Source organism: Rhinolophus ferrumequinum, chromosome 26 (assembly GCF_004115265.2).
Source record: "Rhinolophus ferrumequinum isolate MPI-CBG mRhiFer1 chromosome 26, mRhiFer1_v1.p, whole genome shotgun sequence".
Lineage (NCBI taxonomy): Eukaryota > Metazoa > Chordata > Mammalia > Chiroptera > Rhinolophidae > Rhinolophus > Rhinolophus ferrumequinum.
Genome location: NC_046309.1, coordinates 365,780 through 384,118, shown reverse-complemented (window position 1 = coordinate 384,118; position 18,339 = coordinate 365,780). Strand labels below are relative to the sequence as shown.

General features: G+C 54.5%; 1 protein-coding gene across 2 annotated transcripts in view; it reads right to left on the bottom strand.

The window, feature by feature from the left end:
• Window positions 1-18,339, bottom strand: part of PTPRN2 (protein tyrosine phosphatase receptor type N2) — a 427,823-nt gene that overhangs the window by 320,066 nt on the left and 89,418 nt on the right. For both annotated transcript variants that reach the window (XM_033098764.1, XM_033098765.1), the window contains exon 3: window positions 9,112-9,225. In XM_033098764.1, coding sequence (XP_032954655.1) covers window positions 9,112-9,225 — 114 coding nt within the window. The remainder of the gene's footprint in view (window positions 1-9,111; window positions 9,226-18,339) is intronic.

The window sequence follows — 18,339 nt, the reverse complement described above, 5'->3', positions numbered from 1 at the left end:
GGTGCCCTGGCCCCATGGTGCTGCCGGGGGCCTGTGTCTTCACGGACACGACGCTGAGGACCTGGAGACGGCCAGGCTTGGGCAGCCAGGCAACAGGAGGGGCCAGCGTGCTGGAGGTCCTTGAGCATCTCAGAAAATAGGAAATCTTCACAGTCAAAGACATAGATCTTCCTGGTGACCCTGCTCCTTAAGCGATAACGGTGAAAGTGCAGGGTACACAGTGTGACTCTCAGGGTCAAGTCCCCAGAGGGTCAGGAACGAAGACGTGCGGCATCTGCTTGCATCACAGCTCCTAGGAGCTGGAGCAATACAAAACTATAAAAACCTATCCGATTTTGTTCCAACCACGGGACTGTTTCTCCCCATTTCAGAGGCATCAATATTAGAAGTAGCTGCTAACTCTTTGGCAGTCAGCATGTCTGTCCTGTGTCAATAATTTGGACACCATTTCTGAAATGCACCAGGGAGCCCTTCATTCGATGTAAACCTGCCCAGAGCGCCTCAGGAAGGTGGAGAGCACCCTCTGTGGTGTGGGCTGTGTCGCCAATCCCCTCGCTGGGGATATTATTACAACTCCTTTGAGTTCAGTAACCCTCCGTTCACATCCCGTTAGCCATTCTTCCTCCTTGTTTAGACACACAGAGAAAATGTGCATGTTGGGACGGGTCTTCTTTTCATTAAGCCCCTCATTTATCCTTTGATTGCAAAACCCACCAGTAAGGAGGGTCCTTTACAGCCAATAAGGAGACATTACAAGCAAATATGGACCTGGACAGAAAACCCCGGTTCCGAATGACTCTTCCCAAACAGGAGACAGGGGTCAGCGTTGAGTCCCACAGAGGTTCTGCAGAGCAGAGGACACTCCACGCACACAGCACAGGCTGCGCCCAAGCCGACACCGTGCTCCACAACCATGTGCTGATGCCAGTGGCTGGAGGAGACGTCCCACGCTGGGCGTCATGCATTGGAGCAGCTGTGGAAAGACTGGATTTCCCACGTAAAATGCAGGCCACGTTCACTGGATTTACAAAAGTAGTTTTTTGAAAATTTAGGTACATACATTTTTTTAATGATTATTGGCTTTCGAAGTTCCTTCTGTAATGTCTACTAGTGGGTAAGTCAGTGTCCATTTATTTGTAATGTTTCCCTCTGCTTTCAATCACAGCTTCAGCGGACATACAGTCCTAGGTGACAGTTATTTCTGTCAGCATCTTCAGGAACTGACAGATAATGTAAGTAATACATTACATTACTTTACCCCCACCGTTTTCTGCCTTTGCTACTGTTGAGAAAGGTGCTGCCCAAAAACCATTCTTTCCTCAGTGTCTTGTCTTTTTTCCTTGGCTGTTCCTAAGTCTTCTCTTAGGCTCCATTCTCCTGCAGGGCCATTGTGACGAGTCCAACTTCGATATTTATTTTGGAGTGTCCTTCGATGAGAAGTCTCAGGTCTTTGGCAGTTCTGGAAGTTCCTCGGCTGTTCCTTCAAAGATTGCATTCTTTTCACTCTCTTCATTCTTCTGCATTTTATTTGCTGTATTCTCTTTATTCTTTAAGACTTTTTATGTGACGTCACTTGGACCTCCCTTTTCTCTCACCTGCTATTGCACATTTCCCATCTCTCCCGCTCTCCATGATGCATTTTTGGTTATCTCTTCAGGTCCGTATTCCAGTTCAGTAATCTTCTCTTCATTGTGTCTAATCAGCTATCAACTCCACGCACAGAGTATCCAGTTTGAATGACCACATTCTCCATTTTAATAATTTCTACTTTTTTAATTTTAACCTGTCATTCCTTTTTCATTCGGATACATTTTTATTATTGCTTGCATTATTTCCTTACTATTTTAAACAGTGAACAGGTGGTCTCTTTCAGCCTATTCCATTATTTCTAATAGTCAGAGTCTGATTCTTTTATCTGTTGTTTCAATGGCTTTATCTGTTCCATCCTCGGGGCTTATTTCCTCCTTGATCCCTACTTTTTGATTGAGTTGGGATGTCCAGCTTGCCCCCGATGCAAAGTCACTGCAGTGTGGCTTCCATTTGCTTCTGGATCTCAGTGACTCTGGAATACTGTCCTGACAGATGTCATTTTTGAGGATCTGTCTTCATAATTACATGTAAATAGTCCAGTTTCTTCTTTGTATAATGTCGTTTCTCACTGAAAAGCTTCCTGATCGTTTTAGTGAACTCCAAATTGCAGTTAAATATTCTAAAAACCTCCACACACATAGAGGGATGTATCACTCGTCCCACAGAGAGGTGAGCGGGGGTCCTCAGTGACCTGCCGGGCACCCAGCCAGGGCACAGTCGGAAACAGCACCCAGGCGGGCACAGCACTTCCAAGAACCCAGACCAAGCCCAGGCCCTTCCCGAAGCTGAGCAGCTGGTGTCCCAGCTTTCTGCTCCAGCTGTGCCCCCACCTTCAGCACAGCCCGCATCATGGACAAAGTCACCAAGAAGTTATTACAAAGGAAACAGACAAGACAAGTGAAAGAAACCAGAGGATAACGGTGGCTGTAGAAATTGCTGCTTCTGGCCTGAGCGGAGGGCTGCAGACTGGCCAGCCTGCCTTCATCCTGGGGCCACCTTCTACAGCTGCCACAGCTTTGTCACCTAGAATTTTATGTCCACTAATGCCATAATCAAAAGGGAAAGTTACAAACAAATGGAAATGGAGGCACCCACTAGTCGACATCACAGAAGGAACTTTGGCACGTGTTTCAGGAGGGAAATGATCACCCAAAAAGATGAGAAAGTAGGAACTATAGAAGAAAAAGACTGGGAAAGACAGGTATTGTGACTTAAAATGCTTGTGTGTCAGCACACCAGTAGGGAAGTGCAAAGGCAAGCCGAGGACGGGAAGGAGACACCTGCCTCTGTACAAACAAGACCAGGAAAAGGTTAGTGCCCTTTTTATTACAGAACTGACAGAACGCTCATACGTCAGTAAGAAACAACGGCTGCTTGAACTTACTAGGAATCAGGGAAATTGAAGAGAAAATCATAAGATACTATTTCATGAACTATAAGAAGTTCAGGACCTGCGGTCCCTCCAGCCAGGCCCGGTGCAGAGGGAAGGCCGGGTTTGGCCCTGGGCAGGATTGTGACCTGGCGCCCGTGGCTGAACAGCACATCTGCACTGCAGGTTTACTGGGCGAGTGCATGCAAACGCGTTAGCGACTGGCTGCACCTCTCCGTGGGGCAGGGACACGTGTCTTGTTTCATCATCAGCAGTGTCTGGAACTCAAGTCAGTTAAGCACAAGCAGGGGAAATGTGACAATTAGGAAAGCACCATGGCCCAAATGCAGGTTGACTTTCCCCGGCTCCTCCTTTTGGTGTGAAAGCAGCTCCCCAAGTGCAGCCATTCTGCTTCTCCCCTCACGTGCTCAAGCCTCCTCTTTCACACGCAGGCAAAGACACAGACAAGGGGGTCCAATGAATGCCCCAGCTGGACGCAGGCCTGGACTTCAGACGCCACAGACTCACTAAAGTTTGGGGACGATGCCTCCTGCCCCCTTTCCTCATATCTCGTCCGTATACTTCATGGTGAAAAGCATGGAGTAGGGTGTGTGAAATAGCAGCACCTTTACAGACACACGCTGGGTGCAGAGGGTGGAGCACCCGGGCGTGGGTTGGGAGTCCTGGAAGCTGACAGTGACGGCCGTAGCCTGGCTGTCCCTTCATGACCTCTCCATTCGCCCCCAGTCGCCTCTCACCTGAGTGATCCCTCCGCCACGTCCCCACCATGGTGTCGTCCCACTGAACAGAACACAGAGCCCTGAGGGACAGCAGCGGCTCTGCGACTGTACCTAGGGCCGTGTGCTCATCTACCCACACCCTCACAGACACGCATCGCCTGAAGTTTGGGGTGGCGGAGCCCAGACAGACGTCAGCAAGGAGGAGGAACCCCAGTTTCCCAGGGCACCAGGGAGGAGGGGGGTTCACGCAGGAGAAGCCAGGTGAGGAAGTGCAGGTGGGCGGCAGGCAGATGAGCACCCAGGAGGAAACCCGAGGAGAAAGCGGAGCTGCTACACTGACCTGCCACCCGAGCAGCTTGGGCAGAGTGGGTACCAACCAGGGGCTGTGGCCATGGTGGTGACACTGGCTATGTCTGTCCCACGTCACTGCAGGATTTCTTTTCATTCTCTTTTAAGGAGTTATGACATTGTGTTGGATATTTTTTAAAATTTTGCCTTCTTGCTTTTTGCTTTTGACACATAGCTCAATACGTCAGGAGATTCCTGCCAGGAAATAAATCCATAGTTGTTTTCATGACAGCAAATTACGTGCCAATGAGTGACATTTAAATGCTGAATTTTAATGGCTTGTCAGAGAAGTGAATTGTATTTTTTTGATTTAATCCATGAGAGAACAATGTGTCCACCCATGAAATAATACTGCCTGCAGGAGACAAGAGTGGTAAATAAAGGGAGCAGACTTCGTGCCGTGATGTGTGTATTTATGTTAAAGAAGGAAGCTCCTCAGTTCAGTCCCACTCTCCCTTGCGTCTTGGTGAAGCGGCTCCTGGTGGCAGGGGGCCCGCTGTCTGCCACTGACGTCGGTTTCCAAGCGCAGCCACACCGTGCAATCCCGGTGACCTGGGTGGAGTGATGGAAGAGCTTCTGGGAAACCTCCTTCCGCAACCATCCTGCAGCACGCAACCCAAGCTCAGGACTGCAGACTCTTTCCTCAGGCAAAGACACAGACCCCCAACACCTCTGGGGTGTTACCCACTAGTGAGCCTGTCATGACCAGGGCAGACAACGTGAGGCAGAAAGTAGGCAACCTGGGTGAAGGAACCAGAGGAAAAGTACCACAGGACACAGCACTGTTGGAAACTACGTCAGATGAGGGACCCAAAGCAGTGTGGGCACACACGTGTTTGTATGTGTGAGCACGTATATGTGAGCATGTGCAGATGTGTGTACACACTGGTGTGTGTACATGTGTGCAGCCGTGTGTGTGCACAGATGTGTGGGTGTGCCTGTGAGTGCAGGTGTGTTCACGTGTACGTGTGTGTGTGTGTGTGTGTGTGTGTGCTGGTGGGTGTAAAGGTGGAGACAGCCTGGTTCTGAGTGCAGCCACATGGGGCACTCGTGATAAGGACGTTCCAGGACAAATATCAGCCTGAACCCCCACGACCCACCCGCACCTGCTCACACTCCCCCTCCCAAGTCATCTTTCTAGGAGTCTGCGCCCCCCCTCAGGTATGGGCTCCCAGGAAGAGACAGCAGGAGGCGGCAGCACATGTATGACCTGACGGGTGACACTGGGGAAATGCTGCTGTGGTTAGTCACAGCCTTTGGCCCTGGAGCTTCGTCGTCCTGACAAAACCCAGGGTCTGCGTGCTGCTAAGTCAGTGGTGGGGACAGTGACAGTGGAGGGGGCGGTGTCCATCCAAGTCACAGCCCACTGACGTCCTGCCAGGCTAAGCTCAACGCCTCCGGGTGTGAGAGTCACGCAACGCCCCAAAGCTTCACAGGGAACACCTGTCAGGAGGGCCCAGGTGCATTTGCATCGTCGTCGTCGCCATCATTTTAAGAAAAGAACGAGAACACATCCGTCTCTCTTGGAAAACGGTTGTTTTTCTGGCATTTCACCTGATGCACAGACCTAACCAACACAGCAGAAACTACAACAATCTCTACTGAAAAAAAATAGGTGAGTATGATCGGGGCAACAGCCGGCATAATTTGGAAAGCAAGTATTGACATAAATAAAGTTAAATATCTGGAGATACTGATATTCATAAAATGTTTCAAAATACTTGATTTCATTGGACTTCACGACAGCCCTGACTGTCCACATTTACCAGGAGAAGAAATCGTCTCAAAGAGGCTCCGTCCCTCCCCTCCCCCACCACATCCGCCTCTGGAGGACAGTTTGGTGGTTTCTTACAGAACTAAACACGCTGTCACCATACGACCCAGCAATTGCGCTCCTTGGTATTTACCCAGAGGAGCTGAAAACTTATGTCCACACAGAAACCTGCACACAGACGCTTACAGCAGCTTCACTCATAATTGCCCAAACATGGAAGCAGCCAAGACGCCCTTCAGGAGGTGAAGGAAAAACAAACTGCGGTCGGTCCAGACAATGAGACCTTGCTCAGCACCTAAAAGCAACGAGCGCCCAAGCCATGGAAAGACACGGAGGAACCTTAAATGCATGTTGTATCACAAGTGAAAGAAGCCAGTCTGAAAAGGCCACACGCGGTATGATTCCAACCATACGACGTTCTGGAAAAGGCAAAACCAAACACAGTAAGAAGGTCGGGGTGGCCAGGAGCTGGGGGGTTGGGGGGGAGTGAACAGGCGGAACAGAGAGAATGTTTAGGGCAGTGAAACTGCTCCGTGTGACACTGTAATGGTGGGTACATGTCCTTATCCTTGCACATTTGTCAAAATCCACAGAATGTACAAAATAAAAAGTTAACTCTAATGTAAACGATGGGCACTAGTTAATAATGTATCAATATTGACATGTTAATTGCAACAAATGTCCCATACTAATGCAAGATGTTAATAAAAAGGAAACCTCCTCTGGGGGTGGGATGAGAGAGCATATGCAAACTCTGCTCTTTCAGCTCAAGCTCTCTGTAAATGTGAAAACGCTCTAAAAATAAAATCTATTAATTAAAAAACATATTTGCGGGGCCGGCCCGGTGGCTCAGGAGGTTGGAGCTCCGTGCTCCTAATTCCAAAGGCTGCCTGTTCAATTCCCACATGGCCCAGTGGGCTCTCAACCACAAGGTTGCCAGTTCAATTCCTCGAGTCCCACAAGGGATGGTGGGCTCTGCTCCCTACAACTAAGATTGAACACAGCATCTTGAGCTGAGCTGCCGCTGAGCTCCCGGATGCTCAGTTGGTTGGAGCGCGTCCTCTCAACCACAAGGTTGCCGGTTCGACTCCCGCAAGGGATGGTGGGCTGCGCCCCCTGCAACTAGAAAAGGGCAACTGGACCTGGAGCTGAGCTGCACCCTCCACAACTAAGATCGAAAGGACAACAACTTGACTTGGGAAAAAGTCCTTGGAAGTACACACTGTTCCCCAATAAAGTCCTGTTCCCCTTCCCCAATAAAAAAAAAAAATCTTAAACAAACAAACAAAAAAACCCACACATATTTGCCCCTGTGTTCAACCACCTCCATGAATGAACCAGTTCTGTGTGTCTCAAACTCACTCTGAACACCAAACCCCATGTGACTGAACTGCGATGCGAATTGAACCCCAGCTCAGGGCGTGGCGTGGAGAGGAAAGGGATGCAAAAACTGGGAGGGCGCGATACAGGTTCCTGACAAAGCTGGGACACTGCACCCTAAATTTCTCCAAGCCAGGAGAAGCACCCCTGCCCCTCCTGCTAAAGAGGTTGTGCAGGCTTTTCCTGAGGGACCTGCAATGTCAGCAGCACCCCTCCACCACGCTTTACCAGAGGTCGACCAGCTCTCCAGCCTTGTCATTAGCTAATGCTCCGGGGCCTCACCACCGTTCCTCCCACAGGACATCAGCACACGGATGACATTCTGCCGACAGGACCTCTGAGCAAGGAGCAGCAGCCCTTCCATCTGCATTGGGGACACACCTGCATGTCGGAGATCAGGAGCAGACGGGGTGCTGTCTGGAGCCTTTGAGGGACCCTAAAGGTCCATCCCAGTGCAGACCCGTACGGCCTGGGGGCAAACACACAGCACCCTCTGCAGGTGGCTCCTCTTCTGTGAAGACACTGCTTTTGGGCTTTGTGGAGACTGAACACTTGCCCCTGGGCCACCAAGTTCCCAGGGGACGTGACTCGACTACAGGACCGAGGTGCTGTGTGACCCTGGCCGCTCTGCAGCTCACACACGGTCTTCCTGGCCACTCGCTCTCGGCAGCAGCACCTCTGGTCGTCACCTGCGTCCCGGCCCCGTCGGCTTCCCCAGCTCCCTGATGAGGGGCCAGCTTCTGTCACGAGAACGGACGTGGCTGCAGTCCTCCTCGTCCTTGCTGTCCGTCTTGTACCCATCGTCCCTGCCACAGACCTAAGGCTCCAGGTACACAGACGACAGCCACGCAGAGACCCTCGACGAGCTCCCACGGCTGTAACTAATCCCGGAACTGAACATGGACACGGTCTCCCGGCAGTTCCACTCCGGACCGCACCTGACTGCACGCGGTCTCGGGGAGAAGGGCGCCACAGGCCCACAACTCGGACTGAACCACTTAACGTAATTCTTTGCTGCAGAACTTTCCGGGGCCTTAAGAAACCCACCTACCCTGTGAGCACCCAGGAGGAATGGAGCAAGTACTGTTTCCCAAACGTACTAGACCCACTCAGTACTAGACACACTTCATGGAGCCACTCAGAAGCCCCGTGGGAGCGCCGTGACCAAGAGTTAGGGGGCGTCCTCGTCCTCGTGGTGGCTCCCTGGCCCCCGGCAGTGCCATTAGGCCCTGACCAGGACACGCGCATTCACCCTCCAGGAGCTTCACACACCCACCCAGCTCCGTGTGTCTGCAGGTCGGCCCGTCGGCCTTAATCACGCGGACCTGACCGTAGGGCTCCCCCCTCGGTCTAAGAAAGGTCCGATGCAATGTAAATGATGAATAATTATATACGATAATATTTAGATTATTGCAATTGATTAGATTATCTTAGCACCCCATGAAGCCAACAAGTATCAGGAATCTCCCGAGACAAAACAGCACGACACGATGTGCCTAACAACAGTGGGCAGGGGACTGATTCTCTCCAGGTTGATCAGGGCGGTTTGGACTGGCTGTGATGAGCCCCACACCCCCCACCACCACAGCCCTCTACCTGTGACCTCTGGCCTGCCCTCACACTTCCCGTGACCTCTGACCTGCCCCCACACTGCCCTCATGGCTGTGGCTGCCCTCTGTTCTCACTCCGGCAACCCACGGACATGGCCAAGTCTCCGGGAGCTCCTGCGCCAGGCATCTTGCCGCCCTGCCCGGTAACCACACCCTGGCTAACTCGTCCTTTTCCACTCCCACGCTCCCTACGAGGCTTGCGGCTGTTTGAGAAGAATTTGCTGAGGCCCCTGCAACTCCGGAAATCCCCCCTCAGGCCACTGGCCTGGTGCAGACGCGGTGTGGGCCAAGCCCTCCTACCTGTGCGGGAAAGCTTCCGCAATGTGGCCGTCAGGTGCTGCAGAACCCCTGGCGGCACTTCATAGTGATATATATCTAGTGCTGGAACCTTCTGGCACCTTCCAAACACTCCATCTGTGAGAAACGGAGGCAGAAAAGACAAAGTGATGTCTCATTTCAGACAGGAGGAAGAGAGTACCCCGTGTCAGGGTGGACACTGCAAGCAAGGGCGGGTCTCCACCTTCCTCCCATGCACTGCGCCTCCTCCCCTGCCCCCCTTTAGGCTCACGGCCCCGGGTCTCCCCCAGTACATCCTTTCCCAGCCCACATGTGGGAAGCGGTCCTGGGGGTCCTCTGCTCTGGGGAAGGGACCTCATGCTCAGACACTCAAGATGCTGTGGTTTTCAGGGACTGCAACTCCGAGCCACCCAGACCCTGCAGGTCAGACCAGGCAGCCCCGAGCTTAACAAATCCGTCTTGGTCTCTCCTTGTGAGAACCATTCTTGCTCAGTTCCCTTGGGTGACATGTCTCAGGCTCACATGAAAAGACAGAGAAAAAAAAGCCTCTGGAACCTAGTTGTGCACAAATGTCCCTCAGTCACCGCATCTTTACCACGGAGACCCACAGGGGGGACTCCCAGACCTCGGGCCAGGGCCCACCACCTTCACCCCCGGGCCACCGGGCAGCTCCTGGCAACTTCTGGGAATGTGCTATTTGTGCAGCCTCTAGTGGTTCCTGTGGCATTTATTTTGGTGAAGTTACCATTTTCTTTGCACCTGTGATGTTTTATCCTCTTGTCTTCCTTTCGTACATCTTAACTTATTTTTGCATTTTGTATGTCTTTTTACATTTCTTCACTATCTCTTTGGGAAGAGATAATGACACTGGGGAATGATCACTTCACTTAGGTTTTCCAAGTGGGGTGATTACCTTAGGGCAGGTTCAGGATTATTTCAGTGCTCATGCCTGGTCAATAACTTGTGTAAATACTTTATTCATAGAAATAATATGCATGTGCAATTGTATTATCTTGGTTCCCTGGAAACCTCGAGAATACTCTTGATTTTGGAGCAAGAGGAGATAAGCAGAAAATGTGCCACAATTGTAGTGTTTGCAAATGAGGGCGCACTGAAAGTAGCCTTAGAATAATCACTAGGCAGGGACAGACAAGAAACAAATCAGCCACGTGCAAAACTTCTTGAGAGGGGATGAACAGGCCTGGGCAGGGAACTGCCTCGCTTCTTTCCATAATCACAGAAATAGTGGCCTGTGACATGCATTCAGGTTCTCAAAACTGTATACAGTAGACACCAAATGTATTCCGTCGCCTTGTGAAGTGGCCAGCTGACCCCATGGGACAACAGGGACGACGGTGGTGTTTAAAGCAGCTCCCAGAGTACGCAAGGAAAACACAGGAAGTAATCAGGGCACAAGATAACAGGGCCTTCTGGGTGTCACCCAGTCAGACAGCACAAGGCACGAGCGTGCTTTCAGGAGAATCCGATCCCCACCCCCAGCCCGTGGGCTGCCCCTGATGCAGGCAAGCGCTCATGGGCCCGGAGCCCAGGGGTCCCTATCACTCTGTGAGCCGTCCCTCACACCCTGCCCTGCATCCAAGTTGGCCCCAGGTGGTGGCCAGGACAGAGGAGCAGCAGTGACCCCTGGTGGCCGCCTCCTTGCAGGGCTGCACCATCATCAGGACAGGCACAAGTGAGCTCCGTGCAGTTGGGGACAAGATGCCCTGGCCACACATCACCCACCCTCCAGGTGTCCGTCCCCAGGGCCAGCTCCAGAGAGGAGATGGGGACGCTGCTTCCTAGGGAGGTGGGGGAGTAGGACGTGCACACCCTCACTCTCACACACTCACAATGAGAAGAGCGGCACACGGCCTCCCAGATTGTCCCCACGGTGCTGTCACCCCACATGGGTGCCAGGCACACCCGACAGCCCTCGGCCCAACCCACTCACCCAGGAGACGAAGACGCACCGACGTGAAGGGCTGTGGGGACGACCCAGTGACTCTCAGAGCACAGGCTCAGGATGACGGGGCCGAGGACACCTGTCCCCGTCCCCTCCCTGGATTAGAGGTGCCCCTCACACCCTGCAGGATAGCCGTCACTGCGGAGGAAGTGCCGTGTGCCCAGGCCATACCACAGGCTGTACGGAGGGGCCCCACACAGGCCAGTCAGCCCGAGTCCCTGTTTGTAAGCAGCGCCCCCTGAAGGCGAAGCCTGGGGCTTCCTGACACAGCAGCGGCCCTCTGCCCCAGAGAAGTGATGCCAGCCAGGGGTCTGAACCCCCTGCAGGGTGCACACCAGGCTGAGGGCACACCCCGTCTGCAGACAGCCACCTGCACCCACGTTACAGGCCAGCTTGGGGACCTGCATCGCCCCGGGTCCTGCTGCTCCACGCTGACCATCCTTTCAGTCTCCTGCCTCCCCCTGTGGGGTCCCTCAGGCCCCATCTTCCTCCTGGCCCTCCCTCCAGGTGGAAGCTGCCCCTCAGTGAAGCGGAGACTCCCTCCCAAAGGCCTGTCACACTGCAGCCACGTGGGGAGGAACCCACGGCCCGTCAGAGCCCAGGGCTGCAGCAGCAGGAATAAAGTCCTGTTCAGATATTTCTGGAGAAGGAAAAGTAATGACAGGCTAGAATCACTACCCTGTTGAAAAGAATTCTCCAGAAAGAGAGAAAACTTCTCTCTGAAATGACAAAACAACCTCCACATGCATTTCTGCAGTGACGCTACCCAATCACATCTGTTCTCAGGGAAGGCGACTGCAGGCTCCTGCGTCGGGCACCCGTGTGCACTGATGGCCGGGACCAGCCTGTGTCCTCAGGCTCAGGAGGTGACGACACTCCCACCCTCCCGTGACATCAGGGCCCAGGGCTCCCACCGCCCGAGGGGCATGATGATTGAGGTCTGGAAGTAAGCCTGGCTCCTAAGCTCCAGCCGCGTGGCCGGGCTGGGGGTGCCGGGCGCTGCCAGGCGAGGTCGGCAACGCAGTGTGGGGAAATGGTGACGACGGAGTAAGAACGAAGCTGACCGGCTCACTGAGCGCTATGTCCCACGCACTTCTCAGCATTTCACTCAGAGTAACTCATTAAATCCCATAAAACCGTCTAGGGGAGCGCCGTCATCCCACAGCCCCCCGGAAGCCGAGGCGCAGAGCAGTGGGGGCACCTGCCCACGTCCCAGAGCCCACTGCATGCACCGCACTGCCCGAGGGCAGGCCTGCGACCTTCCAGAACGGCCCACCTGCCTTCTGGCCACCGTCACCTGAGCACTACCCCCCTCAGAACACGGGTCCCAGGTGTTGACGTGGAGAATGTGGTTGCCATAGTTACACAGCAGCGATGGAACGTCTTCTTCTGAAACCAATTACCAAACCCCTATGGTCCCATGTATGTCAGATCTCAAAATAAGAGCTAACACCTACAACAGGTATAACACCTACGGTGTAACAAGATGGCCAGGACCATTCTGACACACGTGCCTCAGTTACTCCGATGACAGCCCTCAATGGTCTGAACTACCACGGTCCCCTTTCCTGCTGGGAACACCTGGGCCCAGACAGGTGGACACACTAAGTGACAGGCTGGCTCCAGAGTCCGCACGTTCCTTAGCCCTGTCACGTCACCTCTCCCGTGCGGCTGTGACAACCAGCACCGGGCCAGGGTGCAGGAAGCAGGACCCACCGCTCCGTATACAAGTCTCGGTACCTCAAGAACCTCCATCGCTGTATCATCTGAGCCCACATCCAGGAAAAATCAACCACTGGGGGCTTGAGGAGGGAAGCAGAGCACAGCCCAGCGCATGGCTCTTCCCAGCCAGTGGACACCAGCGACAGCACCACAGATGAGTCACCCAAGGCCACAGGCAGAGTCCACGGCTCCTCCCAGGTCACTCTCCACCCTGGCAGGTGGACGTGGGCTTGGGTGCCCACGTGCCCCCCACAGCTCTCCCCAGCAACCTGGAGGCCAGGTGTGTGAGGCGGCACCTCCCACCAGGAACATCCCCGTGAGGCTGGCAGGGGCAGCAGCGGGGCCCCTGTGCTAGCCACGGAGATGGGGGTCACCTGCGGCAGCTGCGAGTGTGCCCTGATGAAGGCAGGGACCCGGAGACCAGCACTGGGGGACCAGGCCTGCGCCTCACACGTGTGCTCAGCCCTGCACTGCTCCATCCTTCCTGGCTCAGTTCAAGCCTGAGAACCAGACGAGGGATGGGGACATTCTTCGCTGATCAGCTGCCTTGGTATCCCCCGTGAAATCACATCAGAGACAAAGCACCTGACAGTTATTATGTATCACGGACAACACCCTAGGTATCTGGAGAGAACCAGGCGCTGTAAGAACCCTGCTGTCTCTTAAGAAACTAACAATCTAGGCAAAGCATGAAGACAATTGTTTGCTTCTTGAAAAAGCAAACAATTTAAAAGCACATGGCTTGAGCACGGGCTGTGCGAGGGACAAGACTCCTCTTCCACGTAGATCTGGAGAGCGCTGGCTCTGCGAGCACAAGACACTTAGCAACTGGACGTAACTGGAAAGTATGCAACTGGGCAGGCATCATTAGTACTCTTGTCCGAAAGGGGAGCGTCGGCTCGTTACAGCGAAAGTAGGACTGTTTCATGCTTGCACCAAGAAGACACGTCTCCTCCATCAAAACAGCTACACATTTCACTGTTAAATGATTCTTGCAATACTGTGCATCTGGGTTTTGAATACTAATTACACTCCCTGGAATTTAATACAAGAAACTCTTTGGAGTGTTGGTTAAAATGCCATACAGGAAATGGGAATTGCAGGCAAACATGGAAAACCAGACTGCTTGCCCTAGAATGTGTGAAAGTAAGTCGGAGAGGCCAAGACAAACCCCCCAGGAAGAGATGAGAGGCTGTCCTGCTAGAGGTGGTGCTTTCCTTTTAGCTCAACTTTGATACACATGACAAGCTGAAGGCGTGGATGTGGGATGCAGGGAGCACGAGTGGCTCAGGAGACGGGGATGCAGAGGAACCTGACTCGTGCTGAGAAATCACCCGCCTGCTTCAGCACCAGTCTTACTGGGAGTCGTCCTTCCCTGGAGCCCCTCTGTTGACACGTGTCTCTCACCAGTCGGGGGATCACGATGAGGGAGCTGAGAGCCCAAGGCTGAAAGACGATGGCGTCCCCCAAATCAGTGTGTGCAGCAGGAAGCTCAGCTCTCAGGCCTCAGTGAGGCTGTGCTTTGGGGGTCCCCACCCTGGTCCATTTCAGGCAGGTCAGAGCACAGAGCACAGGCCCTTCTGGAAACAAAGCTGCCCCGTGAACCGAATGGGGTGCTCTGTGCCTCCCCGAGACCATCCTCAAAGCAAAGGCTCCTGAAACGCATAGGCCTGCAAGAGGTGACAGGTGACAGGACGACTCTGGCTGCTGACCTGATCGTTCTCGGACCACACGGATGGACTCTGTCCCGCCCCGCTCCCGGCACATCTCGGGCGGAGAGGCCGGGCAGCAGACTTTTGCGGAGCCGCTGGGGGGGTGAGTTGCGCAACGTGTGTCTGGAAATCCCTTTGAGGACAATCACGTCGCATTGGAACCAGCTTCGGGGACCCACGTTTCCTGTTACAAATCTGCAAACTACACTTCTGGGGAACCCAGATGGTTGTCAGGAGGGCGGCCCTCGCAGCCGCCGAGGGCAGAGGCAGCACCGTGGAGGGCGCTGCAGAGGGGGCGCCTCAGGCCAGCGGGGGAACCACGGCCCGGCCGGCCCCCACAGTAGCTGCCCCCACAGAAGAACTCACTCCCGGGCAGACATGGACCTACACAGCCCCTCTCAGCGCCCCGCCACTGAAGGGTCATCAGCAGGGTCTGAAATCAGGCGAGGAGGGCGGTGAGCACGTGCCCCAAACCTCTGAAGCCCTTGCTTCGGCCTGGGTGCTGCCCTGAGCTGTGTCCACGGAGCTTCTCCCACTGCGCGCGGCTGGCTCCGAGGGGCGTCCGTGCGTGATGGGCTCTGAGCGGTGTCTCCCAGAAAACTCTGCTCAGCCATCAAAACAGCTACTTCCGGTCACTGCGAACAAAGCCGGATTAGGTCTGTGCAACGTGGCGGTTCATCGCGGCTGCACTTAAGCTCTATTGACTTCTGACCCCTGGGGAAGAGGTCTGGCAGCTGCAGTGTCTGGAGCGCTGGAACAGAAAGTTCTGGGCCCCAGAGCTCCCCAGGAGGGCGATGGGGCGGGCTGACACCCGCCGTCCTCAGCACAATATTGATTGGGAATAGCGAATCACACCTGAGCCCCGGAGCGCTTAGCCCTTCCTGCAAAAAAAAAAACCTCTCCTCTTAATATTATCAACTGCGGCTTTCAATCACTTGGATCTAAATGTTTTAGGTGAGGGCAGTAATCGATTTTCAAATAGAGACATTAACCTTTCTGAACCGCTTTTCTCCGACTGAGCGGCGCGGCTCTGCCTGTCCTTCTCTCTTCCTGAAACGGTGGACCCCCGTCCGGCCGCCTGCCAGACACTCGCTCCCTTGCAGCTGAAGAGTCTCCCAGCAGCAGCTCAGCAGATCCCACCCATGATTTTTAGAACAATCTGGATTTTTACTGGACTGAAGAGGATAGTGGCATGTCATTTATTCAGGCCCTTTCGTTTATCAGAGGAGGACACTGAGGTCTGAGAAATCGAGCTACCTGCCCGGGGCGCCTGTCCCCCTTCCTTGCCCCAGCTGCAGAGACAGCCTCCCCTCTCGGCACCAGGATGCCACCTGCAGCCACCAGTTCTGGCCACTCGAATGCCTGAGAAGCCAGGCTCCTCCAGGCCAGGGACAGGGGATAGGGGACAGGGGACCGCCCAAGGCCAGCCCCAGGGAGCTCAGCAAACTTCATTTGCAGGGAGCTGTTTGGTGCAGTCTGCTGTGGACGCGAAGACAAGCAGCCCGGAAGGAGAAAGGAGGTTTATCTCTGGCAGCTCATGTCCCCGTCAGCAGCCCTCTGCTCCAGCCTGTTGCCAAGTAACCGAGGCCGCTCCTCTTATCGCCCGAATGTTCCAGTGACTATTCAGAGGAGAACAGAAAGGCTGGCACTGAGGGCTGTGAGCAGCACTGAACGAAAATGGCACATCATGTGGATGAGGAAAAAGGGAATCTGTTAGCCTTCATCTTATCTGCCCGGTGACAGTGACTCAAAAACAGCCGTCCATCACCGCCTCTGCACCCATTCTATTCACCAGCTGAAGAGCACCTCACCCACCTTCCCTTCCGGAGAGGGAGGGAGGGAGGGAAGGGGCTTGTTCCTAGCCAGGTTTACTGTGGGGTTCCCTCTCCTCCTTCTGCCAGTCTCTCCCCACGCACCACCCACTCCACTCTCACACACTTAAGGTGGTCCCACCTTCTGATCACCCAAATACGTGCCCTCCAGCCAGGGGTGGACACACCTGAGCCCCCCGCAGGCTGGGGACACCCACAGGGTCTGCTCCTGGCAAGAACTTCAGAAGGACACCGTCCCCACGTCACCTGCAGCCCTGTCCTGAAGCAGTAGGAGGGGAAAGCAGGACCAAGGGTGGGCACGAGGGGCGGCCCTGGGCCCTGCAGGCGGCCATCCCTGTCCCCTCAGGCCTGGCGTGGCCTCGTGAGTCTGTGTGCTCTCAGGGTAAGCAGCCAGCCACACGTGCTCGGACATGGCATTAGGCTACCCGAGATGTGCCGTGTCCTTCCAGCACCCAGGAAACAAACCACCGAATCCAGGAGATGACTGGTGTTTCCCCTGCGATGAAAGCTCGGGTGTCTCGCAGCGACACGGCCACTCCGTCTCCTCGGCCCACTGTGGACCCGCCATGCATGGAGCAGGTAAGGGACAGGAGGCCCCACTGCTGTTTAAAACAGCCCCCTCTCCACCACTTCCGGGACGACCCACCCCTCTCCAGTGGGAATCCGCTCATCCATCCCGTGACGACTCTGCTGTGTCTCTGGCCCCCCAGTGCCCAGTGAGCCCTGCATTCCGGACTCATCCCCTGCCCACACACCTCCTTCTGGCGGGAAAGGCGAGTCCCACCTGCCACAGCACTGAGCCCATGGAAATGACTTCCTAAGATTTACCAAAATCGAAAGCAGGGACCTGAAGGACTATCCATACATCCGTGTCCACGCAGCGTGTTCACAGGCAGGAAGCAACCCAAGTGCAACAGACAGACGACAGACAAGCAAAGCGCGGTCCATCCACACACTGGGATGTGACCCAGCCTAACAGGGAGGACACTGTGACACCTCTGTGACAGATGCACCTGCAGGACACGCTCCGTGGACCCAGTCAGGCACGAAAGGACAAATCCTGGGTGACCCACTCGTGTGAGGTCCCTAGAGGAGTCACACTCACAGGGACAGAGAGGAGACTAGAGGTTCCCAGGGGCTGGGAGGGCGTGCGTGTTTCATGGGGATGGAGTTTACTTGGGAAGATGGAAAGTTCTGGAGATGACAGAGGTGATGACACAGTGTGAATGTACTCAGTGTCCCTGAACTGTGCACTTGAAATGGCTAAGATGGTGAGTTTTATGTCACGTGTATTTTACTACCATTTTTTAAGAGTAATAAAAAATTTAGTGAATGAGTGAGACACTGAATGGGAGAGAGACGCTCCTCGCCGTAAGGAGCGGATGGGAAGACAGACTCCAGTGTCGGGGCTCCAGAACTTCAGGGGGGCCCACAGGGGTACAAGCAGCCCCCTGACCCTGCAGCAGCCGTGGTGGGAAGGCCTGTGTCACGGACGGGCCTGCATCCAGGCCCCCATCGTCCAAGGTGATCCATGCGTAGGCTGGAATGCGTGGCCTGTACCCCAAAAGTCATTAGAAACAAGCAAATCCATGGAAGAGCTCATCACTCAACTTTGAAAACATGTTGGTTTCCAGTTTGGGCAAGATCACCTCTTGGGGGCGGGGAGATGTGTTTGTTTTACAAGTGCTTTCACCACAACCACGTCCTCCGGCCCCTCCGGCCCCTCGGGGCTCCGGGCTCCAGGGCGCGCTGGCTCGGCTCACAGCAACCAGGAGGGGGCCCTGCAGCCGCTGCAAGCCTCAGCTCCCCTCCGACAGACTAGGGGCGCCCAGCGCCAGGGAGCCCTGCTTGAGACCAAATTCAAGGGCCAATCCCAGTCCTCGCACGGCCTTCAAGTGCTTCCATCAAAAGAACCAACTGCAGCAACGCTCGAGGTGTTGCTCCCAACAAGTGAAAAACTGGTGATTCCTATAAACAACCTGGTTCTTCCCTAATTACGGCC